General features: G+C 35.5%; 4 protein-coding genes across 6 annotated transcripts; 2 read left to right on the top strand and 2 right to left on the bottom strand.

Annotated features, from left to right (window-relative positions):
* Window positions 1-26: 26 nt before the first annotated feature.
* On the top strand, window positions 27-7,661 carry LOC104746448 (1,4-alpha-glucan-branching enzyme 3, chloroplastic/amyloplastic). The gene is made up of 21 exons (XM_010467930.3): window positions 27-420; window positions 566-637; window positions 842-906; window positions 1,068-1,751; window positions 2,170-2,342; window positions 2,425-2,514; window positions 2,982-3,057; window positions 3,161-3,268; window positions 3,460-3,550; window positions 3,682-3,783; window positions 3,875-3,977; window positions 4,575-4,712; window positions 4,796-4,867; window positions 4,972-5,076; window positions 5,572-5,649; window positions 5,728-5,835; window positions 6,199-6,279; window positions 6,599-6,703; window positions 6,916-7,001; window positions 7,102-7,156; window positions 7,262-7,661. The coding sequence occupies exons 1-21, from the start codon at window positions 152-154 to the stop codon at window positions 7,292-7,294; spliced, it is 2,694 nt and encodes an 897-aa protein (XP_010466232.2). The 5' UTR covers window positions 27-151; the 3' UTR covers window positions 7,295-7,661.
* Window positions 7,612-9,699, bottom strand: LOC104746449 (uncharacterized). Of its 2 annotated transcripts, XR_015582648.1 has the most exons (6): window positions 9,563-9,699; window positions 9,067-9,363; window positions 8,845-8,950; window positions 8,629-8,720; window positions 8,192-8,335; window positions 7,612-7,998 (listed from the first exon to the last, which is right to left on the bottom strand). XR_015582648.1 is itself a non-coding variant. In XM_087489294.1 (5 exons), exons 2-5 carry the CDS (start codon window positions 9,351-9,353, stop codon window positions 7,783-7,785), a joined length of 753 nt encoding a protein of 250 aa, XP_087345420.1. In that variant the 5' UTR covers window positions 9,354-9,363; window positions 9,563-9,699; the 3' UTR covers window positions 7,612-7,782. The 2 variants fall into 2 exon arrangements, 1 of the variants encoding a protein (XP_087345420.1); XM_087489294.1 differs by lacking the exon at window positions 8,629-8,720.
* Window positions 9,700-9,818: 119 nt separating this feature from the next.
* Window positions 9,819-11,713, top strand: LOC104746447 (ribonuclease 3-like protein 2). The gene is made up of 4 exons (XM_010467928.3): window positions 9,819-10,373; window positions 10,515-10,670; window positions 10,757-11,121; window positions 11,328-11,713. Exons 1-4 carry the CDS (start codon window positions 9,888-9,890, stop codon window positions 11,506-11,508), a joined length of 1,188 nt encoding a protein of 395 aa, XP_010466230.1. The 5' UTR covers window positions 9,819-9,887; the 3' UTR covers window positions 11,509-11,713.
* A 265-nt stretch (window positions 11,714-11,978) lies between these two features.
* Window positions 11,979-15,230, bottom strand: LOC104746446 (calcium-dependent protein kinase 9). Of its 2 annotated transcripts, none has more exons than XM_087489293.1 (9): window positions 14,973-15,230; window positions 14,008-14,857; window positions 13,599-13,742; window positions 13,364-13,516; window positions 13,126-13,241; window positions 12,860-13,027; window positions 12,654-12,781; window positions 12,455-12,554; window positions 11,979-12,365 (listed from the first exon to the last, which is right to left on the bottom strand). In XM_087489293.1, the coding sequence occupies exons 2-9, from the start codon at window positions 14,744-14,746 to the stop codon at window positions 12,285-12,287; spliced, it is 1,629 nt and encodes a 542-aa protein (XP_087345419.1). In that variant the 5' UTR covers window positions 14,747-14,857; window positions 14,973-15,230; the 3' UTR covers window positions 11,979-12,284. The 2 variants fall into 2 exon arrangements, with proteins under 2 accessions (XP_087345419.1, XP_087345418.1); XM_087489292.1 differs by having other exon boundaries at window positions 14,991-15,186.
* Window positions 15,231-23,580: the final 8,350 nt, after the last annotated feature.

The following is a 23,580-nucleotide window of genomic DNA, read 5'->3' as shown; positions in this document are numbered from 1 at the left end:
CAAATTGAGAAAATACCAGGAAGACCGAGTGAACTCGTCATCGACTCAAAAACCTCTCTTATCTTAAAACCCTGAGTGTGAGTTTAGTGAGTGAGTATGAACAAATCTTCTTCGTTGTAACTCTCTCTCTCTCTCTGTGACACCAACAAAAATGGTGTCCCTCTCTAATCAAACCAGATTCTGTTTCCACCCGAACAATCTCTTCGTTTCCGATACAAGGCGGCTGAGAATCTCAGGGGTCAATTTCCCCAGGAAAATAAAGGTGAAAATCACTTGCTTCGCCGCCGAGAGACCACGCCAGCAGAAGCAGAAAAAGAAGAGTCAGAGCACTAGCGACGCCGAGGCTGGAGTTGACCCAGTTGGGTTTCTCACTAAACTCGGAATCGCTGACAGAATCTTTGCTCAATTTCTCCGAGAAAGGTAGATTAAAGGTTCAATTTTTTTTATCAGAACAAAGAGTTTTCACTTTTCCATTTGGTTTAGGGAGAACAATTAAAGGCTCAATTTTGATTAGTTTTGATTACAGTTGTGTATATATAAGTTTGTATGTTTGTTAAACCTGTAGGCATAAAGCTGTGAAAGACCTTAAAGATGAGATTCTCAAACGCCACTTTGATTTCAGAGATCTTGCTTCAGGGTATGTATCCTCTTTGTCCCAGTTCCTTTCACCAGACGATTTTTTTAATCCTGGATTTAATTTAACACTTCTTATTGACTAGCAAGTCTCCTGAAGCTTCATTGTTTATGCTGTGCGTGTCAGAAAAATAAGTTTTCTATTAGAGGAGTGACTGATGTGTATGCAAAATACTTTGTCTAATGAATTGCCTTCTTGTCCCTGTAGATTTGAGTTACTTGGGATGCATCGTCATATGGAACACCGGGTTGACTTTATGGACTGGGGTCCAGGTTCTGTCTCATTCTCAAATCTTAGAGTTCCATTAATGCTTCGTTAGGATTCAGAACGAAAGAATGATGTACTGAAACTTGCTTTAATAAGTTGCGCCTGTTGGGAAGCTTTTTTCACGCCAGTGATTTTGCATGAGGATACTAACTAACCGTAAATCCAGGTGCTCGTTATGGTGCTATAATCGGAGATTTCAACGGATGGTCCCCTACAGAAAATTCCGCCAGAGAGGGCCTATTTGGCCATGATGATTTTGGGTATTGGTTCATTATTCTTGAAGATAAGTTAAGAGAGGGTGAAGAACAAGACGAACTATACTTTCAGCAGTATAACTATGTTGATGACTATGATAAGGGTGATAGTGGTGTATCAGCTGAAGAAATCTTCCAGAAAGCTAATGATGAGTATTGGGAACCTGGTGAGGACCGTTTTATTAAAAACCGCTATGAAGTTCCTGCCAAACTATACGAGCAGCTGTTTGGTCCGAATGGTCCACAAACATTAGAAGAGCTAGGAGATATACCAGATGCAGAAACGAGATATAAACAGTATCAAGAGGAGCATAAAAATGATCCACCAAGTAATCTACCTCCATGCGACATCATTGATAAAGGTCAAGGAAAACCATATGATATCTTTAATGTCGTGACATCTCCAGAATGGACAAAGAAATTTTATGAGAAAGAACCTCCAATTCCGTATTGGTTAGAGACACGTAAAGGAAGAAAGGCATGGTTGAAAAAATACATTCCAGCTATTCCGCATGGAAGCAAGTATAGATTGTATTTCAATACTCCTGATGGACCGCTTGAAAGGGTCCCTGCTTGGGCTACGTATGTGCAACCAGGTATGATAGCGTCTGGTATTTCTATGGTTAGGAGTAGCATAATAAATATAACAAGTTGCGTAGCAGTCATAGACAAAAGGAAGCAAGCATTAACTTTTCCTTTTATCTGATGACACATGCTTAAAAAGATTTGCATGAAAGGAACAGAATAACAGGAGTCCTTTATTTTTATTTTTGTACTCTCTGTTTTCCATGTCCAGAGTTACTAGAAACTTTGTAAGCACTAGGTCAACAGTCTTACAGAACCAACAATCTTCAGAGAACTTGTGAAGCCTTTCTAGTGTGCCTGATGTTTATATGCAGCAATATTTCTTAAAAAACCTTAATGTATTACCTTTGTGTTTCCATGAAAATGTATTTAGTTTATGTTTTTTCTTCTTCAATATATTAAGCATTTATTCACTTTTCTATAAAATAGAGGATGAAGGAAAGCAAGCTTACGCAATTCATTGGGAACCTTCTCCTGAATCTGCATACAAGTGGAAGAACCCCAAGCCAGAGGTTCCAAAGTCCTTGCGCATATACGAATGTCATGTTGGGATTAGTGGGTCCGAGCCAAAAATTTCATCTTTCGAAGAATTTACTACGAAGGTACCTCCTTATGCAGTCAGTGTATATTACTTGCAATCTTATTATGCACACATCTTAATTTGTGTGGTTTATCAAACATCAGGTCCTTCCTCATGTGAAAAGAGCTGGATACAATGCAATTCAGTTGATTGGTATCCCAGAGCACAAAGATTATTTTACTGTTGGTTATAGGGTCAGTAAGCTAAGCTTCTCACACTTTAACTTTAGTTTATCGGTCTGATTCTATCCTTTTTATACATAGTTATCCACCTCTAGCTTCTTAAGTTCTTATGATTATATCATCCTTGGCTTCGTTGTTCACTGTGCATAAAAGTTTTTGAAGGTCGTTGCCTAATGACGGGTAAAAAATGGACAATACTCATAGAATAGAGAGAAACGGTTAAAAATATGGGAAAAGAAGAGAACAACTTGATAGAAATGAAGTGGAAAGAAACAATTGTTGCTTAGGGGGCAATGTGTATCTCATTTAGAATGATAACCAGAATTCCTAGTACATTAGCTTTCTCGATGAAATTTTTTACAAACTATTAAGGAAACAACTAGTTGCTTCTTTAATATCTTTGAACCGAATGAATCAAATTATGTAAAGTATATATCTTTCTCCTCATTCGCCATAATTGGTATCTGTCACCATTTCAGGTTACTAATTTCTTTGCTGTCAGCAGCCGATATGGCACGCCAGATGATTTCAAACGTTTAATTGATGAAGCACATGGTAAGTATTTGTCGCCTCTCTTCTCTTTCTGATGTTGTATAACCTTTGATTCAAAAATGTAGTTGATGAAGCACATAGTAAACATAATCTAATCTATATACAGGCCTAGGACTTCTTGTCTTTTTGGACATCGTGCATTCTTATGCAGCAGCTGATCAGATGGTTGGGCTTTCGCTCTTTGATGGTTCAAATGATTGCTATTTTCATTATGGTAATTTTCCACAATAGTAATTTACTTTTTGAGTCATTGGTACATAACTGGAAAGCATGCAGCATAATCGTGTTACAACTAATGTTGTTCATAATCTTTTATAAGTCTATATATGAGATCAAACATGCCCGACATAGTTGAATATGAGCGTTTCTAAAAACACAGTGTTCCATTTTTCATCGTGGAAATAGGTAAAAGAGGGCATCACAAACACTGGGGCACTCGTATGTTCAAATATGGTGATTTGGATGTTCTTCATTTTCTCATATCAAATTTGAACTGGTAAAGACATCTACATTGTTATGTGGTTTATTCAAATTGTATTAGTTGTTCTCACCCTTTTGGTCTAGAAGGAAAGTATCTTGCACTTTTTTGGTTTAGGAATCTGATGCTGTTGCAATTGGCTTTTGTAGGTGGATTACAGAGTATCAAGTCGATGGTTACCAATTTCACTCGCTTGCCTCAATGATTTACACGCACAATGGTTTTGCTTCTTTTAACAACGATTTGGACGAGTAAGACATCTACATTCTTTAGATGCTACGCTTTTGTGTAATTTGGATTTTGGTGACAGTGGGTGAAATAGTTGATGTATGTCCTCTGCAGCTATTGCAATCAGTATGTTGACCGAGATGCTTTGATGTACCTCATTTTGGCCAATGAAATTCTGCACGATCAACATCCAAATATAATAACAATTGCTGAGGATGTAAGCTATACATCATTCCTTTTTCTTTTTTTTCTGCTGTCATCCTTTTCGGTAAAGCTATTGAATAATTTTTTATCCTTATTGAATTGCTTTGTCTTAATTGGTAGTATTGATGGTGCTAGACTGCTAGCTACTAACACGACTTTCATCAGTGAACATCACTAAGTGTCTGAACTATCTTTATGGACAAAATAAATTATCTCTAGTTTTTAGTCTTGCAAGTGTTGGTTAGTAGAATTAGTACTGTACTACCAGTTAGTGAAAAAAATTCATGCTTTTTTTTTCAAATATGATGTATATAGATAAAAAGGGGTGTGAGAGAGTAACATGTATATATGTGACTTCTCATGTACAGCACATGACATTAACCATAATGTCGACTAGCTTGTGTAAGCCAATTTAAATTGATCATAGGCAGGAAAAAGAAAGTTTTCAATGAATTATCTTTTATGAATGCCAGATGTATCTGTGGGTAGAACGGTTAAGATTCTTATAAACTTTCTCAATTTTTTTCAAATTTTCTGTTGATAATCTGCATCTTTGGGTTTCACTATCTACCCACTTATGGAACTTAATATAGTTTCCTTTTGCTTTTAGGCAACATATTACCCTGGGTTGTGTGAGCCAGTTTCTCAAGGTGGACTTGGATTTGATTATTATGTGAATCTTTCTGCGTCAGAAATGTGGGTTTCTCTCCTTGACAGTGTACCGGATAATGAATGGAGCATGAGCAAGGTTATAGCTTTTTAAGTATCCATTGTTATATATGACAGAACAATACTTTTGTCCTATTCTCTGATTTCTAGCCAGTTCTGCAGATTGTCAGTACATTGGTAGCTAACAAAGAGTATGCCGACAAGATGCTCAGCTATGCCGAATGCCACAACCAAGTATTTACTTTGTAACTTTAGACGTCTAAAGCTTTTTCATATCTACTACACAACTATACTTTTAGGTTGCAATGACATTGCTGTTTATTCTACTTTTCCACCAGTCCATATCAGGAGGGCGTTCATTTGCTGAAATCTTGTTTGGTGGAGTCGATAATGGTTCTCCTGGAGGAAGACAATTGCTAGACAGGGGAGTTTCACTACATAAGGTACCCCTTTGTTACTTCTGTAAACACTCCTTCCATAACTTAGCATACCTTCATCATGATGAGAACTCAACTGTATAATGAGATTGAATGTTTATTCTGAATTGTGCATTCAAAAGTTAAAAAGATGAAGTCCGGAAGATTGTTGAATAACTGCCCTCTGTTTTCATTAAACTATACCGTTGTCTCTATTCCACTCTTAATTCTCTGTGTAGCTAGCTGTTGCTTTAATCCCATCAAATGTGTCTTTTATATTTAAGAATACTAGGTGGTGAATCAAATAGTGCAAGTACATCCTTCTATTGTCATTTATGCAGTTGTAAATCCACTCTTGTTTTCTAAAATGTTTAGCGAAGGAGAAGATGATTTCTTATTTCTACATCCTATGAGCTGCATCAAGCTTCATTTTGTATTTGTGTCCTCTCCGTGAAGTGCTTATTCATGCTTTTGTCTCACTTATTTTCTGAAAGCTTCGTTTCTTGTCATTGCTTGAACCAGATGATTAGACTGATTACTTTTACAATTGGTGGCCGTGCTTACCTCAATTTCATGGGAAATGAATTTGGACATCCTGAGGTAACTCTCCTAATTCTCACTGTTCCAATGACATCATCTTCATGTTTTTGACGTTTAATCCTTTTCACCTTTTGTCAGAGGGTTGAGTTTCCAACGCAGAGCAATAACTTCTCGTTTTCACTTGCTAACCGCCGTTGGGACCTGCTGAAAAGTGGAGTGCATCATCACTTGTTTTCGTTTGACAAGGTATCAGTCTTTAAACCTAAAAGTACAGCTTCCATAGCCATGATTTAGTTAGCATCTCTGAAAACTTTATTCTTTAACTTTTATAGCAATTCAATACTGTATTGGCTATAACGGAGGCGAATGAATGTTATCAAGCTGAGAAAGTCTCGAAAACTTGAACTAAAACAGACTTACTGCTGATAATGCTCATCTTATATCAGAAGCAACTAGTTGTATATCCTGATTCCTTATTAAACAATAACTATACCCATCTTTGTAAGAATTATATTGTATATAATTACATGTTAGGAATGGAAAATATTCCAAGCATATGTCCTCTTGCATCAAAAGAAATGCTTTGCTGATCTCATTCCTTATTTGTAGGAGCTAATGGACTTGGATAAAAGCAAGGGTATCCTTTCAAGAGGTCTACCCAGCACCCACCATGTGAATGATGCAAATATGGTATTTGAATCCTTTTGCTTCTTCTTTCCACTTAATATTGTTTGGGTTTAGGGTATGAACCAGAAAATTAATCGTCAAAGTACCCACTGAATTGGCTTCTCTAAGCTCCTGAAAGTCACTGGCATGCTAGTGTTTGCTAGGAATAGAACGAATTGCATTCATGCATTGTAATAGGGTTTCTCCAGACACATTTATAGATTTATGAAGCCAGATAATAACAGTGTATGCCTTAGCAAAGTGAGACTGCCAAAGTGTGCATCAATTATGAAAGGGTTTGGACAATAAGCCTGCTTACAATTCAACTTTTCATCATCTACAGGTGATCTCATTCTCGAGGGGTCCTTTCCTATTTATCTTTAACTTCCACCCATTAAATTCATATGAAAAGTATGATGTTGGCATAGAGGAAGCTGGTGAATATACCGTAAGTTTTTCATTCTCTGTATAGATTCCACCCTCTATCTGTCATTTTGGTAATAAGAGTCTGTCAGTTGAAACAGTTGTTTCATTCCATGAAATATAGTTGCTGTGGTTTTCTGTATTCGTCTACTCATGGATAGAACACTATCATTACTAGAAGGGTTATTTATGCGTTTCACCTAATAAGAGGCTAAGAATATTGTCTGGATTCTGCAGATGATATTGAACTCTGATGAAGTAAAATATGGGGGTCAAGGACTTGTATCGGAGGACCAGTATCTCCAACGGTCAATTAGCAAGAGGTTTGTAATTGTCACATAGTTGATTGTTGTAAGATCCTAGTTGTCAACGAAGTAAGGACGTTGTCTGTTTATCATTTGAACCAAATCCACATTTATGCAGGATTGATGGTCAACGAAATTGCTTAGAGGTGTTTTTGCCAAGCAGGACTGCCCAAGTCAGTTCTCTATCTCTTTTGCTTTCTTTATATCTCTCTCTTTATGTTATTCACTGCCATGGGAATTCATATCAGGTCATATATTGATTCAAACTGTAATTTCAGGTTTACAAGTTGACCCGGATTCTCCGAATATGATCCTCTATGTGTAAGCTGCATACGAACACCAAGTTTGTACGAGAGGCCAGCTCTGAACCCAAGGTCAGTACGAGAGGTGATGTTATACAGACATGACTCGTCCAAGCAATGATGTCAGTTGAGAAGATATTCACAGAAGATGGATTAACAAGAAAATCATAAAGAGAACCCCAGGACGACTATTTCATATTGTGGTGTAGATCAAGCTGCGTCATGTAATGAGAAATTTAACAAACGAACATCTTTATGCAAAGCTTTGGTTGATGTTATGTAGTGACTTTCTAGGTAGATGCTCAAGTTTGTGTAATATACTTTGGTAGTTAGTAATTTGGTATATATAAATTGGTTAATGCATTCCTCAACAAAATCATTGCTTTCCACAAGACAAAAAGCAATCCAGCTGCTTAGATATATTGTTTACCTAGTCAAAAAAAAATCTGAAGGCAAACAGGTAATAAATGAGCTCAAGCAGAAGAATGTTGTGCTTGTTAAGCATCCGAAGGAGAGAAAAGGTCATCATATGAAACAGGTACTCTGATCCTCTCATGAACAGGCTTCCTTTCTACTTGCGGTTTGGATTCAGTCTGCTCAGCTACCGGCGTATCACACATCTCATTGACAAGAGCTTCATCTGCAGAGGCAAGTCCTTCGGAGGAGCTACCCTGATCTCTTTTCGGTCTCGTGTTTGGGTACCTAAATTGTTTCTGCAAAGTTTGAATAGTATAAGACACAGAGGTATAGGAAAGAAAAAATGGTCTAGCATGTTGTAATAAGACAATTGGCAAGAACAAACCTCAAACTCCTTGGTCTAGCATGTTTGAATAGTATAAGACACAGAGGTATAGGAAAGAAAAAATGGTCTAGCATGTTGTAATAAGACAATTGGCAAGAACAAACCTCAAACTCCTTGGTCTTTTTCATTATCTCTCTGTAAGCTGCAGGCTGTCTCGCTTTGATGATGTTCCACAATACACCACCACCTGTCCGTTTCCTACTGCCATCAACAGTCACTTGACCTCCACAGGTCTCAATTGCTTCCACCTAAGACAAAAATATATTTCTTGCCATCATCAGTTATATGTTAAAACTTTTGGCATGACTCTTGCAATACAGAATAGATATAATCCTAACCAAGTTCAAGCAAACAGAGAGAGCAATTCATAAAGAATTGGTAAGACAGACAGTCATCTCTTGATTATGGTAATATAGTTGACATAGATGAATGACACTGTAGTAGTCATCATCTATCCACACATGGTGTAGTCCACATTGTCTACATCAATAAAAACAGAGAAAACACTGATGTGTACACGGGAAGAAGAAAATATCACAACCTATAACATATGAACTTTTCACCAGCTATATCTCAGCACAAGGCACAGTATTTGAAGCAGCAAAGAACGCTCCAACTAGAAAACATCTTGAACTGCAGGTGGAAACAATATAGCTAAACAAGATTGCCACTCATGCTGGTCGCACACAGATCAAACAGTCTTTCGACTGCAAAAACATAGAAAACATCTTGTAGTAGTAGTGTATGCAATTAATACCTCATTGACAAGATCACCTAAGGCAGCCATTCCAAGACACCCAACAGCCGTGTATATCATGTAAGACTTCTTCTCCTTCAGGCGTCTACAGGTATCTCTAACAAACCTGCAAAAACAAAATCATCAAACTGTGAGCAAAGTCTCAACCAGAGCCAATATCATGCAGCTCCACCAAGTATTCACATAACAACATCAGACATATAGAAAAAAAAAATCAATTACCAGTCTACACTCATGGGTTTGTCAATCGCAGGGCCTATTCTCTTCTTCTTCTTCTTCTTCTTCTTCTTGTTCTTGTTTGGCTGATCCTGTCCATCCTTCTTACCCAAAAGCCCTCCTTTATATTTGTCTCCATCACCGCCACCATCACCATTTGGTCTCTCCCCAGAATCTAAATCATGCTCCACAAGAATCTCCCCTTCTCCCACATCAACCATATCAACATCCTCCACGTTTTCAAATCCATCTTCTTCATTGATAGCATCCAACAGACTCTCTTCTCCCTCCATGATCAAAAACCTGCATTTCCACCAAATATCAGAACAACACTCACACCCAAAAAACCCTAATCCATTCAATCAAAACTCAGAACCCATTTATGAGGTGTGAGAGAACCAATAAAAAAAAAACACGAATCTGTCATACAAATCGCAATACAAAAACCCAAAATTGCGAACAGAAACTAAAAATCGCGAAATAAACAGAGTAGAAAAGTAACCTTTGAAACTCCCCTTCGGTCTTCGATAACCTACTACACTCGAGATGTATCAACAAAGCACACACCTCTTCATCGACCCAATACTGAGAAAGCAAATAAAAACTCAGTTTTTAGGGTTTAAGCCAAATAAAAATTGCCCCTTTAAATATTTTGTACCCAAGAAAAAAAAAACAATTTTTATTCCTTTTCCTAATTTGTCCTGAAGACTATAATAAATACTTACTTAGTCAATGAATAAAAAAGAATAAAAAACAAAGAAGAAGACTCATCCCATCATCATCATCATCACTGTTGTGTTGTGTCGCTTTAGATTCTCTTCTCTCCCATGGATCACTTTTTCTCACCGGAGTACAATTTCCCGGCGATCACTCGCCATAACTTATCCAATTCACTTCCACCATCATCATCGTCTACGGCACCTCCACTCGATACCCACCGTTTCTACAATAATGCTCTTTCCCCATCCGCACCACCACCACCAAGCGTTCCTGTTTCGCCGGAGATGGAGTCTATGGAAGCAGTGGAGAAGATTCTCAACTACAGATTCAGGAACAAGAGTCTTTTAAAAGAAGCGCTTACGCACACCTCTTGTACGGACCATCCTTCTTACGAGCGGCTTGAGTTCGTAGGCGATAGTGCTATTGGTCTAGCCATCTCGAATTACTTATACCTAACGTACCCTAGCCTTGAGCCACACGAGTTGTCTCTGTTGAGAGCAGCTAATGTGAGTACTGAGAAACTCGCTCGTGTCGCTCTTAATCATGGTCTCTATCGATTTCTCCGACGCAATGCTCCTTCCTTAGATGAAAAGGTAACCCTTATCAAGAACAACCTTAGGGTTGGGAACAGAGTGATTCTTGTACTGAAACAATTTAAACTATCTTGAGATTGAGAGAACATGTTCTTGTGATATTCTCATCAAGTTGTGTGTGTTTTTGGTGTCATTGGATAGGTTAAAGAGTTCTCAGATGCGGTGGGGAAAGAAGATGACTTTTCAGTGGCATATGGTGGATTAGTCAAAGCCCCAAAAGTTCTTGCTGACCTTTTGGAGTCTCTAGCTGGAGCTGTTTATGTTGATGTCAATTTTGATCTACAAAGGCTCTGGGTGGTATGTATCTACTTCTTCTTGTGTCTTTTCTTTATATCTTGTCTTTGTTTTCTTAAAGTTTAATGTTGCCTATTGTCGGTTTGCAGATCTTTAGGGGCCTTTTGGAACCAATAGTAACACTGGATGATTTGGAGAAGCAACCTCAACCTGTGTCTAAGCTTTTTAAGTTATGTCACAAACATAAGAAGCGAATCGACATCAGGAACTGGAAAGATGGCAATAACAGTATTGCTGATATATATCTTGATGATAAATTTGTGGCTTCTGGGAGAGCTGAGAATAAAGATATCGCAAGGCTGATAGCTGGTAAGGAAGCCTTACGCCAGTTGTCAGAAGTTCTTCCCGTTGAAATGGTTATTGATGAGGATAGTGTACAAATTGAGTTTAAATATGCGAAAACAAAGTTGATTGAGATTTGCTTAAAGAAAAAGTGGCCTAAACCGATCTACAGGTATTAATCTTACTCCTATATTATGGAAGATTACATTCACTTGCATTTGTAGTAAGACTTGCTGGCTTAACAAAGATCATGATGATCCAAAAACCAAACTGATTTGATCTTTGAATATTTTATAGTCTTATAATCTAAGAAAGCAGAACACATTTGGTAATCCATAGTTTAAAACATTTTGTTACTGTGTTTTTAACTCTTTTCAGCGTTGAGGAAGAGAGAAGCTCGGTGAAAGGAAAGAGATTTGTTTGCTCAGCTAAGATTAAGATCCCAACAAAAGAAAATACATTATACATGAAGGGAGATGAACAATCCAAGATCAAGAAAGCAGAAAGCTCCGCCGCTTACCACATGATTACAGCCTTGAGAAAATCACCTTATCTCTAATGCATTACCACATAGCTTCTTGTCTAATGGTATTGTATCATTTGTAAAATTATATAGTTCATTTACCTTGAACCAGAATACCCTCTAACCAGGTTTGGTTCATTCAAACAAGATTTTTGTAATCTTCTTATATGGTGACAGTTTAGGACAAGAAGCTATGTCTTGTTTTAGGCATAGGATTATATATGTATTGTGTTTTGGTTTAGTTTGGTTTTCTTGCTGGTTTGGCTTTTGATATTCTCTGAATAATGCTATTGGTAGCTAATATTAGCCAACTGAATAACTTAATCTTAATATCTTATGGTGCAAGGTCTACACGGTTAATCACTTTCGATTTGAACCTACTGGTTTGGGTTCACTAGTCTATCTTTATTCCACTAAGGGGAAATTTGGAGTCGAGCTAAGCCATTTGCCCAAACATACTTGTGCCTCTGTAATGTATTAATGTAGGGAAATAAATACTGCTCTGCTTTACGGGCAATATAGTCTTTTTTGACATTGATGGAATGGACAGCGTAGAGGATCTGAGGTAAATTGTTAACACAGGAAGAATCAAAATCGTAACATTTAAAATGACACCTCTCTTTCTCTCATATCACAACAGCCTTAGCACAGAACACAAAGGACAAAACAGAAGTGGAAAAAAAGAAATACACAAGCAATCAGAGTTTTGAGTATCTTCCTCTTTATGTGGTTTTTGTCTGAACAAAACATTAGTTCAGCTCCTGACTTACTGGATTAGATACAAACAAAAAGAGTTCCAGGAGCAATGTCCACTAGAACAGCCGCGGTTGTTGTTGTTGTGGATTTCCACTTCTCATCATCGCACAAAACTCTTCATAGTTGATTCTACCATCCTGCAAGAGGAGCAAAATGTTATGGTCAAAGTCAAGTTTCCTTGAAAGAAGAAAAAGCAGATAAAGAAGAGATTATTATTTCAACTTACATTATCCGAGTCAACATCTGAGAGAACCTCTTTGATTGTTGCATCATCTCCCATTCCATATTCCTTCAATGCAGCTTCCAATTCATCGATTGTAATGTATCTGTGTGCACATTATGATCCCAAAAAAAAAAGGTCACCATCTTGCTTATAGATATATCAGTGAAGAACAACAAAAACCGAGACAAACAGAGTTGCTTACCCGCTGCTGTCTTTGTCAAAATGCTGGAAGGCTTTGTAGAGATTCTCATTACTTTCAAGCCTGTGTCTATGCATTGTTGCAGTGATAAACTCGATGTAGTCGATTGATCCATTCCCATCAACATCAGCCTAAGCACAAATCCGGGAATCTGAGTTCTCAAAGTACATGAACAAAATAGGTGAAAAAATAGTTTTTGACCAACTTACAGCATCCATGAGCTGCTTCACTTCTGCCTCTGTGAGTTTTGATCCCAGTTTGGCTAATCCTTCTTTCAATTCTTCATAAGTGATTGTGCCACTGTTGTCTGTGTCTATGTTAGCAAACATTGCCTTCAATCCTTGGATTTCTTCCGTGTTAATATTCTCCGCTATGACCTATAAAATCTCATCATGAGCATAACTAAAACAGTGACACCAAATTGTACCACAGAAACACAATGCACATTTGTATATTTGAAAAATCTTGACTTCACCTTTAAAGCAAGTTTCTTTAGCTTATTCATTGCTCTAAATTGTTTCATCCTTGAGAGAACAGCACTGTCAATTGGCTTGTCTGATGCTTCTCCACCTTCTCTAAGCCATGGATGCTCTGCACAAAACAGTAGAGCAAGTCTCCGGATCAAAAAGGATCCAATAATGGAAACTTCCTGAATCCCGCATTGTGTTTTCGGCTCTGTAAAATGTCTTCAAAAGGTTATGTGAGTTACTTACGAAGAACATCAGCGGCAGAAATCCGCCGTTTTGGATCCGCAGTCAACATTCTACGCACCAAATCCTTGGCACTGTTGGAGATTGACGGCCATGGTTGGCTCTCAAAATCGATATGGCCTTCCAATATAGCATCAAAAATACCTTTCTCGGTTTCTGCATATCAAACATGTTTATCTGTCAGCAACATATAAATCAAAAAGGCAGAGCAAGAAAGAGAGAGAGAATATCGCATTACCAGCCCAAAATGGGGGCACACCACTGAGTAGAATGTATAATATGATTCCAGCACTCCAAATATCAACTTCTTTCCCGTATCTACGACGTAAGACTTCAGGAGCAACATAGTATGCACTGCCAACAATATCTCTGTATACTTTTCCTGTAAAGAGAAGAAGAAACAACCAAATGATTAAATTCTATCACAGAATATCAAGTACGGTCTAATCTTTATGCTATTCACAGAATCAAGAGACACAAGACACGCACAAGTAATACAACAAAGACCTTAAATCCATGACTCATCTCTGTTCTAGACACACACAACATCATCAAAATGTACTAAAACCTCATATGATGATGATGATGATAATTCAACTCAACCACTAAACCAAAAAACCAGGGAAGGAAAAGTTTGATTATTTTACCCTCTTCAATGAAGACAGACAAGCCGAAATCAGTAGCCTTGATCAAAGCCTTCTCATCTTTGCTAGAAAGCAAGAAATTCTCAGGCTTCAAGTCTCTATGCAACACACCCATGAAATGACAAATCTTGACAACATTCACAATCTGTCTACAGACAGAAGCAGCAGCTCTCTCACTGTAATGTCCCTTGGCAATAATTCTATCAAACAACTCACCACCAGCACAAAGCTCCATAACCAGATTCACAGCTTTCTCATCCTCATAAGCTCCTTTAAACTCCACAATATTAGGCTGGCCACTCAAATGCTGCATTATCTGAATCTCTCTCCTCATATCATCCTTATCAGCTTTCGTCACCAACTTCTTCTTCGAGATCGATTTGCAAGCGTACTTCTTCCCCGTTGAGTTCTCAGTGCAAAGATACGTTACCCCAAACTGCCCTCGACCTAGCTCTTTACCCAACGTGTAGAACAGCTTCACATCTTCGAAAGCGTTCTCTAGAATCGAATTGCTTTTTGTGGTCTTGGGACTTGGTCCCGGTGCTGCAGCCGCCGTTCTCCACGGTGGTGGTTGACTATTCCCGGAACCTGGTTTCTCCGGCTGCTGAGTGGTGGCTCTCGCCTGTGGAGTATACGACGGTGGATCTTGGTTGGTCACTACTCCTACGTCAACTGATCTATTGGTATGCACATTTTGCTGCGGCTTCATCAATCCATTGTTTTTGGCAAAACAATTGCCCATGACTTTGTAAAAGCTCAAGTCAGCTCAAATTCTGACGAACCCGGAGAAGAAAGATCGGAACTTTAGCTAAACTAGCTCCAATTGAGACGACCCAGAGAGGAAAGATCGCAACTTTTGTAATAAGAACCCAAATTTTGGAGATGATTCAAGAAATTGAAAGTTAGGATTTTTTAAAATAAAAGGTTGGGGGAGAGATTATTATAATATAAAGACGTGGAAGCATCACCTCAATCAGATAATATACCTTAATTGCATCAAGCGAAGTAATGTGCGCCAGATGGGTTTGAAAACAAACAAATGATCATTAACATATAATAATTCAAAAGAGTTGAAGAAGAATGTAACATGAGAAGCATGAAATGATTATGAAATTAGTAGGAAGATGAACACAAGTTGTGGTGGTGGGTTCGTCCTATATATATAAGAGGACGGCTTTATCTGAGTAGACGATGTTGAAAAGTACGACTTAAATCCAAAAAATAACACCTAGTCAAACTCATACTTCCATAGACTTTATTCGTTTCTTTTGTCTTTGAATTGTTCCTGGTCTCATATACGAACATGACCCCAAAAAAAGAATAACAAAATTTTCATAATATTTGAAACATGTTGAGCTTGAGCAGGCTACAAGAAAAAACAGAATTGATGGTTTGCCTTGATTTGGCACTTTTGCGTATACTGTAGTTCGGGATTTTAAGCTGTTTGGTTATTATTGTGCCGTGTGTGACATCTTTGACTTTTCGTCGACATGATAAGTATACACGACAGTTAACAATAAGCAGTTGAACACTATTTAGCATGTATATATTCTTTTTCTTTGGAATTATCATTATTCAATACTAGCTTTTAGACGTTCATGTTCAAAGAATTTTCCTTTTTGTTATTATTGTTTTAGTGTCATTACACACTCATTACTCATTACGTTGTTTTAGTGTCATTACGTTACATTTTGCATAATTATAAATTTATAATATAGTGGCTGCTTAAATTACATAGTGGTAAGATTGATTTTGGGCGTTCGTAATGGATATTTGACGACTGTCACTGATGATCAATTCTAATATTTACATTTTTCTTTCTGTGCTGAAAGAAAATCCATAAAGTTAATGACCTTTTCAAAATAAGAAATTCATGTAGATTTATATTAATAATTCTTGGTGTTTTTATTAGGCTTTGGGTTTCTTAGCTTGCTTCTCTTCTCTTGTCTCCAAGGGGACTAAGCCTATCTCCACTCCACATGACTTCGATGGTAGGAAGATCTCATGCTCAGTAAATTACTAGTCTATCTCTACAAGTGCTCATTCAAAATAGAAGAAGATCTAAGCCTGACGAGAAACTTATTTTGCTTGTCTTGCTATTTCCTACCACACAAGCCTGTCTTAAATTTTTAGTGGGTTAGCCTATATGAAACCTACATCTAGGAGAGCTAACCACAAAATGCAGTAAAATTTAGTCTATCGAAACTCATTGATGGATAAGCTTCTGTGCAGCGAATCGAGCTTCTTGAGAGAGATCATGATGAGGCAAAGAGACTTGATAACAACAATTTCAGGTCAGCTGAAACTATGAAAAAGAGACAAGAAGAATCTGCAGGTGATGGTCTAATTGAGATGAAGACAAATATTCAAAGTTTAGCTGCAGAGAACTCTCGGCTTAAGAAGTCTCTTGTCGCGAATAAAGAGCCACCTATAAGCCTACAAGAGCTTTGATTTCAGGTGGAATCAGAATCTACGCATTCTTGAGATACGAGTATATAAGGATGAGATAACTATCTTGAAATCAATTCTCACATCCCTCATATGTCAAACTAACTCTCTATTTTCCTTCTGTTGTTTGGTTTTGTACAAAATTGTTGGAAGGGTCCAATGTTGTCACATACCCGAGCAAAGCTTCTAAGGAAGGGAGCTTGTGTAAAGTATAATTCTTTACTTTTGTGAAACGCTTCTTTATATTTGTAGTTTCCATTTACTAACCTTTTCCATCTTATTTTTCTATTTGTTTCTACCACAAGGCTAAAGAGTGTTTTCAAAGACCAAGAGCAAACAAAACTTTGGCAAAATACAAGCCCACTGTTGCACCTGATGACGAGGAAATCAAAAGTTTAGTGAAACGACCGCACCCGATCCCACGGGAAACGATCTCACATGAACCCATAATTCCGACGAGACAACCGGTGTAGAAATCGCTCCTTACAAAAACTCTCACAAATACACCAAATCCCACTTCATCTAGTTACTGAGTCGCACAACCAACCACCCCTAGCGATCGAGTAACCAGAGAGGTGGGCTGGAATACTTTATTCCGTCCAGCCACAAAAACACTTTCTCCAATAAACCCTCTGATTCACCAACTTAACTTTAACCCCACACTCTTGAGCTCCAACTTAGTTCTCTAACAACCAAGACCTAACTCCATAAGCCATGGAAGCCCCTTCAAGGTTCCAGCTCAAACCGAGCTCATTGGCTCAACCAACAATACAATTTACCACAATTCAGACCATACAAAACCTCCAAAACAATACTCGAATAAAACACAAACTAACCGTTCAAATCGCAACTCCACCGTTGGATATAGAGCCTGTACTACCCCGAGTCTCTCCACAAAGTTTCAGCTCGATCGGACATCGTTACGACCTCCAAACGGTGTCCTCATAAACCCATCTCGAAAACGTTCATGTTCTATACTTGGCATATATTGCACCATTTACTTGTACAAGAAGTAACGAGCATAACTCCTTCAGTTTAACTCCGAATAACAATCTGCCAATTGCTATGCAATCTTGGCTTGCTGTAGATCACGCCGGTATCATTACCTTTCCAAACTAATTTCAAACCCGGCGCCGGTGAGCATCCAAAGTCGGATTCTCCACTATGGCTTTATCACCAACCTTCTCTCACTTTCTTTCTCCTCTTCACCTCTGTTCACTCCGGCTTTGTTCTCCCACCACTAATGAAGCTTCTCACAGCCATGAGGTGACTAACTAGACCCACAAGAGGCCTCCCCAGCTCTGCCACGTCTCTCTCTCATCTCCGTCACGACTCCAACTCTCTCATTCCATCGTTATTCTCTCCATCACGTCTCCCTCCCATTTCCGATAACAACATCTACCCACAGCACAACAACCCTTGCTCTAGGACTCACGTTGCTTATCCTCCTCCTAAGTCGGGAGACGACACGAACAACACAACAACTCCATGGAGAAGGAGATGCTTACACGTATATATATACACGGCTCACTCCTCTCCTCTTTACCCCATCACCAAACCAGATTCTCTGCCTTTTATCTCTTTACCCAAACATTGATTAGATCTAACGTGGTGATGAACGACAACAAAGACAACGATAGCTAAAAGCCTAAAACCTAAGACAACACTACCACTTATGACTTAACCCAAGGATGGCTCGCCTTCTCTTCTCCTCTCACGCTACACCCACAACACTAACCCTCGGCTCTCTCTCGCTCTCACGTCATTACCAACAGCTCCGCTCTCCCACTCGTACGTGACGGCCAACCACGCTCGTCCTTTTCTTTTAAAAGAGTAAATTAGGGCTTTTGATTTAGGCTAGCTGGTCTAATTTTGGTTTAATAAACAAAACTCAATTAAACCATATGATCACATATATAATTGAGCTTGGTTTAATTAACAACTCCTCTTAAACTAACCAGGCTAAAGAGATTCAACTTCAGTTCCTGACATAAATTCAAATCATTTATATATTAATTTTTGGAATGCGGGCTTTACATTTAGGCTCATTGAGCTATGTTGCTAAGAGAGACCACTCGGATCGTCATAATCTTTCGGCCTACCAACTCAGGTAAGAACAGAAATTTGCTGCAAAAGAGGCTGTAGCCAAGGCCAATGATGAGAAGAATGATAGCAGCAATGAGGAGCAAATAAATTACACTAGATTCAGACCCGCACATACGTGCGGGTTGATTTCATAAATTAATTTTACTATAAAGTTTGAAATATATTATGTACGTGCCAAAAAAAATTATTAAAAAATATAATGTTAGTTTGTTTTAGTTTGTAAAATGTAATAAAATAATATATTTGAAAGTAATATATGACAAATCAATCTATATGTAAAAAATATGTAACAATAGTTTCATACACCATAGTTAAAAGTGCTGTTTTTCCATAGGTAACATATAATTAGAGGGTATAACATTTATAAATGAAACTAAGATTGGTTGTTTATATTCATTTTACGAATGTTAGGTTGAAATAATAGCGGTTTCACCAAGAAATTTGGATTGATGTGATGGTAGATCCGGAGCAAATAAGAACCAAATTAGTGATAGATTAGATTAATTATTATCAAACCCATAAACTATCAAACCGACAGCAAATCGCTAAATTTTTTTTAAAAAATTCGAATAACCTAAAGTGTTACCAAAGCGCTAGTGAAACACATCTCGATAGGTTTGTCCGGTAACATATTTAATATTTTTTATCCCATAAAAAACTCACTCCAAGAAACCACATGAGTAATGTATGCATTTGTCTTGCTTGAATTTGTAAACCCCGTGGGTAACATGTATTTCAATAAATATTTTTTTCTAATATGTAAGATATATTTTAAGAGATAGGGTAAGACATTATGATGGAATATTCTATAAAATATTCAAATCTCTCAAAATTTTTGAAATTATTATCATAAATTAGACATGTACCCGTTCCGAAGTTGACGCATACTCAAATTAGTGAGATTTTGGGACTGGATATAGCTACCAAAAAAGTTTACACCGTAACTCATTACCCAATTTTTTTACATTATAATGTTTTTTATTTTTAATTTACATGTTCTTATCTTATGCAACCCGTCCCATCTTCAATTTTATTAGGAATAGTTTGTCAACTTTTTTTTTTGATACATAGAATTAAAATTAAAAAACTACTATTTAATTCTTGAATGAGTAAACATCGTTTTGTTTTGTTTTATTTGATTGACAGAATTTAAATTACACACAAATTCAATGAAAATAAAGCAGATAATGTGAATTTACAACTTGTAATTAGTTTTTTAACCTGTATTATGAAACATTTCATTATGGGATATACATGTCTACACCTTATGATATATGTTGTGTGGATAGACAGACAAATCTACTATACAATTACATGTTGTTCTATTCTATACCTAAAGACTAAACACCATCAATTTAATCATAAACAATGGTATGACAGTCAGAGATTTAAGCCCAGTCTAAATAACCTTCTCTTTTCATCATCCAGAAGAGACACCATCATCTCTCCCTATTCCAGAGCAACATATATACTCAAAATATTTCAATAAATATTTTTTTCTAATATGTAAGATATATTTTAAGAGATAGGGTAAGACATTATGATGGAATATTCTATAAAATATTCAAATCTACTCAAAATTTTTGAAATTATTATCATAAATTAGACATGTACCCGTTCCGAAGTTGACGCATACTCAAATTAGTGAGATTTTGGGACTGGATATAGCTACCAAAAAAGTTTACACCGTAACTCATTACCCAATTTTTTTACATTATAATGTTTTTTATTTTTAATTTACATGTTCTTATCTTATGCAACCCGTCCCATCTTCAATTTTATTAGGAATAGTTTGTCAACTTTTTTTTTTGATACATAGAATTAAAATTAAAAAACTACTATTTAATTCTTGAATGAGTAAACATCGTTTTGTTTTGTTTTATTTGATTGACAGAATTTAAATTACACACAAATTCATTGAAAATAAAGCAGATAATGTGAATTTACAACTTGTAATTAGTTTTTTAACCTGTATTATGAAACATTTCATTATGGGATATACATGTCTACACCTTATGATATATGTTGTGTGGATAGACAGACAAATCTACTATACAATTACATGTTGTTCTATTCTATACCTAAAGACTAAACACCATCAATTTAATCATAAACAATGGTATGACAGTCAAAGATTTAAGCCCAGTCTAAATAACCTTCTCTTTTCATCATCCAGAAGAGACACCATCATCTCTCCCTATTCCAGAGCAACATATATACCCCCCCCCCCCCCAATTTTAGAATGAACAAATCTAAAACTAAAAGTGTCTCTTGAGTTCTCCAATGCCTTGGAACCATATCTTTTTGCTTTATCCCTTGTATTTATAGTAATCTGTAGATTTGAAATGGAAAAAAACCATTCTCGGATTTGTAAACACCATTGATATTGTATTATAGTTTACATGTTATGAAATTTTCTCTTAAGACAATATTCTCCGTTTAATTTGTTCGAATGGCTTCAATCCAATATACATGCTTATTGAAGCATAAAATATATTAAAAATGTTTTCATGTAAATAAGAAAACATAAATATTTGAAACAAACAGAACCATACTATCGAACAATTATTTGTTTTTAATTAACACACTTTTTTTTGTTAGACAAACAAAAATTACATGAATTTTTTTTATTGGGTTAGAAAAGTACCTTTTTACTGACAAATGCATAATTCAACTGTTGCGCCATGAATTAGGATTCATGAGATGATTCACTCTAGATAATGATCTGTTTCAAATCATTATATTGAGGCATATGAGAGGAAACAACATGAGATATAATTTATTGGAATCATTCTCCTTCTGTTCTCGCACTTATAGATAATAAAGATTTGTGCTAGCTTTCTCCATCCTTTACTTCTGTAATCTAGTTTTCTCCCTTTTTCTTTTAGGTATTAGCTAAATAATTGAAGCTCGTTGTTTAACATCTTTATTATCTATAAGAAAATCTTTTAACAAAAACAAAAGTGTTTCATATTTACTCTTATAAATTATATGAAAAGCCAAATTTAATCGAAAATAAATATATTTTTTAAAAATTTAGTGAATGCAAAATTGTTAAATGTTTATACACAAAGTAATGCTTGTAAATATATATGATATATGATGACTATATAATGTGTGTATAAATGGTCGAAAGAACTCATGTACAAAACCTATATGCATAGTTGAAGTCACTTTTATGTATGTCCTCCATTATCTGCAAAAACAAAATTTCTTACTTAAAAGATACAAAAATTAACAAAATTGTGAACCTACAATACAATAAAAATAAGACTCTCCCAAAATAAAATGATGGAGCTTGGTTAGATATTCATCATCATCTGTCATTTTTTTTTCTAAATTTTTGAATACTCATATTCCAAGCTCTGCAGCGTTAATTTTTTCCCAATGAAAATATTGTTTTTGAAACATTTATGTAGTGTGTATAACTTTAAGAAGATTTTTTTTTTTTTTTTTTTGACAATTTTTAAGAAGATATATATAGCTCAAAGATAATTAGAGTTTGAAGGTTCAAAATCTCAACAAATAAATTCTTAATTGCATATTACATTAATTGCTTACGCAAAATAAAAGCTGAATTAACACCATATCTTGATTAAATATCTTTTAATCAGTAATTCAAAATATCTTTAGTGAATCAATAATTTAAAATTTCCTAAATTTTCGGGAGTATTTAAAACTATCCCAAAAATTAGATCAAATATTCAAGTAAATTATTTAATTGTTTCTAACAAATATTTTCTCTTTGGTAAATCATTTATAGCATTTTGAAATGAGATTACAATTAAGGTAGGTTTTAATGTATATTCGTTAGTATAATTTAAAATATTTCATAATTAAGTAAGTAACTAAATCTTTTTTTAACGCTGAGTAATTAAATCTTTACCATTTAGTTTTTTTTGTTAGAATCATAATAGTATTTAATTAGATTTCCTAATCATAATCAATCAAATCACTAATAATACGGTTTTGTATGATAATTAGAATATTTTCAAAAGATTGCGATCTCTTTATAAAAATATTATGTCAACAAATTATATTTTTCTAATTCTTGTTTCCTAAAATCTAGTTATCTCAACAACCACTTTTTGGAAACTCTGTAAATTGAGAAAGTCTATTATATTTATTTATGTTTTTAATAAAATAAATAAATATAGTTTTATCAATTTAATTTTTTGTAATTCTTGTTTCCTAAATTATAGTTTATATTTTTTAATTCTTGTTTCCTAAATCTAGTTATCTTGACTACCACTTTTTGGAAACTCTTTAAATTGAGAAAGTCTATTATATTTATTTCTGTTTTTAATAAAAGAAATAAATATAGTTTTATCAATTTATTTTTTTTTTGTAATTCTTGTTTCCAAAATTATACTTTTGGTGGAATACTCTGTTTGGATATAGGATCCGAATAAGGTACTGTTTGGCTCCGATTTTTTGGTTAAATGTAACTCATGTAATATCTGTTTGGATACACCATTTATACATATCCTTATTATGTTTTCAGTGGCATTTCATTGTAATAATCTCTAACCCTATGTCTACTTATTAAAAATGCTTCCCTTTTAATAGTATAGATAGTAATATTGTAATTATGATCAAATAAAATTTATTAATTTATTAACCACTTAAACTTAGTTTTACTAATCCGCCTATGTGGTACATTAAAACACACAATTTTATTTCATAGATTGAGTAATATTTCTTCGTTTTTAGATATTCAAATCATAACATATGCAGAAAAAAAATTATACATATTTATTAATCATATATATAATATGATAATTTAAAACAATTTTTAAATGAAACAAAAAAAATATGATAGACGAATCATAATTTAAAAATTTTAACAAAATCTTCCAAATATAGTTATTAAAAATAATCATATTGTATATTGTTTAAAAAACTTAGTTATTAAAATTCTGATTGTTTTATAATTTTTTTAATAAATTAGTAATTTTTGTCCATAATTAATTAGAGAGAAAATCTTTTTTTTTTGAAAACTAACAATTATTTTAAAAAATT

The sequence above is a fragment of the Camelina sativa genome, chromosome 15 (genome assembly GCF_030686135.1).
Source record: "Camelina sativa cultivar CO46 ecotype springtype chromosome 15, ASM3068613v1".
Taxonomy (NCBI): Eukaryota; Viridiplantae; Streptophyta; class Magnoliopsida; order Brassicales; family Brassicaceae; genus Camelina; species Camelina sativa.
The sequence above is the reverse complement of the archived record's forward strand: the minus strand, read 5'-3'. Positions and strand labels throughout refer to the sequence as shown.

Coding starts and splice junctions, on each gene's coding strand:
- LOC104746448 (XM_010467930.3), top strand. CDS start 152: ATGGTGTCCCTCTCTAATCAAACCAGATTCTGTTTCCACCCGAACAAT. Junction 1,752..2,169: donor GGCTACGTATGTGCAACCAG/GTATGATAGCGT, acceptor TCTATAAAATAG/AGGATGAAGGAAAGCAAGCT. Junction 7,157..7,261: donor TGCCAAGCAGGACTGCCCAA/GTCAGTTCTCTA, acceptor CTGTAATTTCAG/GTTTACAAGTTGACCCGGAT.
- LOC104746449 (XM_087489294.1), bottom strand. CDS start 9,353: ATGGAGGGAGAAGAGAGTCTGTTGGATGCTATCAATGAAGAAGATGGA. Junction 8,951..9,066: donor AAACCCATGAGTGTAGACTG/GTAATTGATTTT, acceptor TTGTTTTTGCAG/GTTTGTTAGAGATACCTGTA. Junction 7,999..8,191: donor AAAAGACCAAGGAGTTTGAG/GTTTGTTCTTGC, acceptor CAAACTTTGCAG/AAACAATTTAGGTACCCAAA.
- LOC104746447 (XM_010467928.3), top strand. CDS start 9,888: ATGGATCACTTTTTCTCACCGGAGTACAATTTCCCGGCGATCACTCGC. Junction 10,374..10,514: donor CTCCTTCCTTAGATGAAAAG/GTAACCCTTATC, acceptor GTCATTGGATAG/GTTAAAGAGTTCTCAGATGC. Junction 11,122..11,327: donor TGGCCTAAACCGATCTACAG/GTATTAATCTTA, acceptor AACTCTTTTCAG/CGTTGAGGAAGAGAGAAGCT.
- LOC104746446 (XM_087489293.1), bottom strand. CDS start 14,746: ATGGGCAATTGTTTTGCCAAAAACAATGGATTGATGAAGCCGCAGCAA. Junction 13,028..13,125: donor TAAAGAAACTTGCTTTAAAG/GTGAAGTCAAGA, acceptor GAGATTTTATAG/GTCATAGCGGAGAATATTAA. Junction 12,555..12,653: donor TTTGACAAAGACAGCAGCGG/GTAAGCAACTCT, acceptor ATGTGCACACAG/ATACATTACAATCGATGAAT.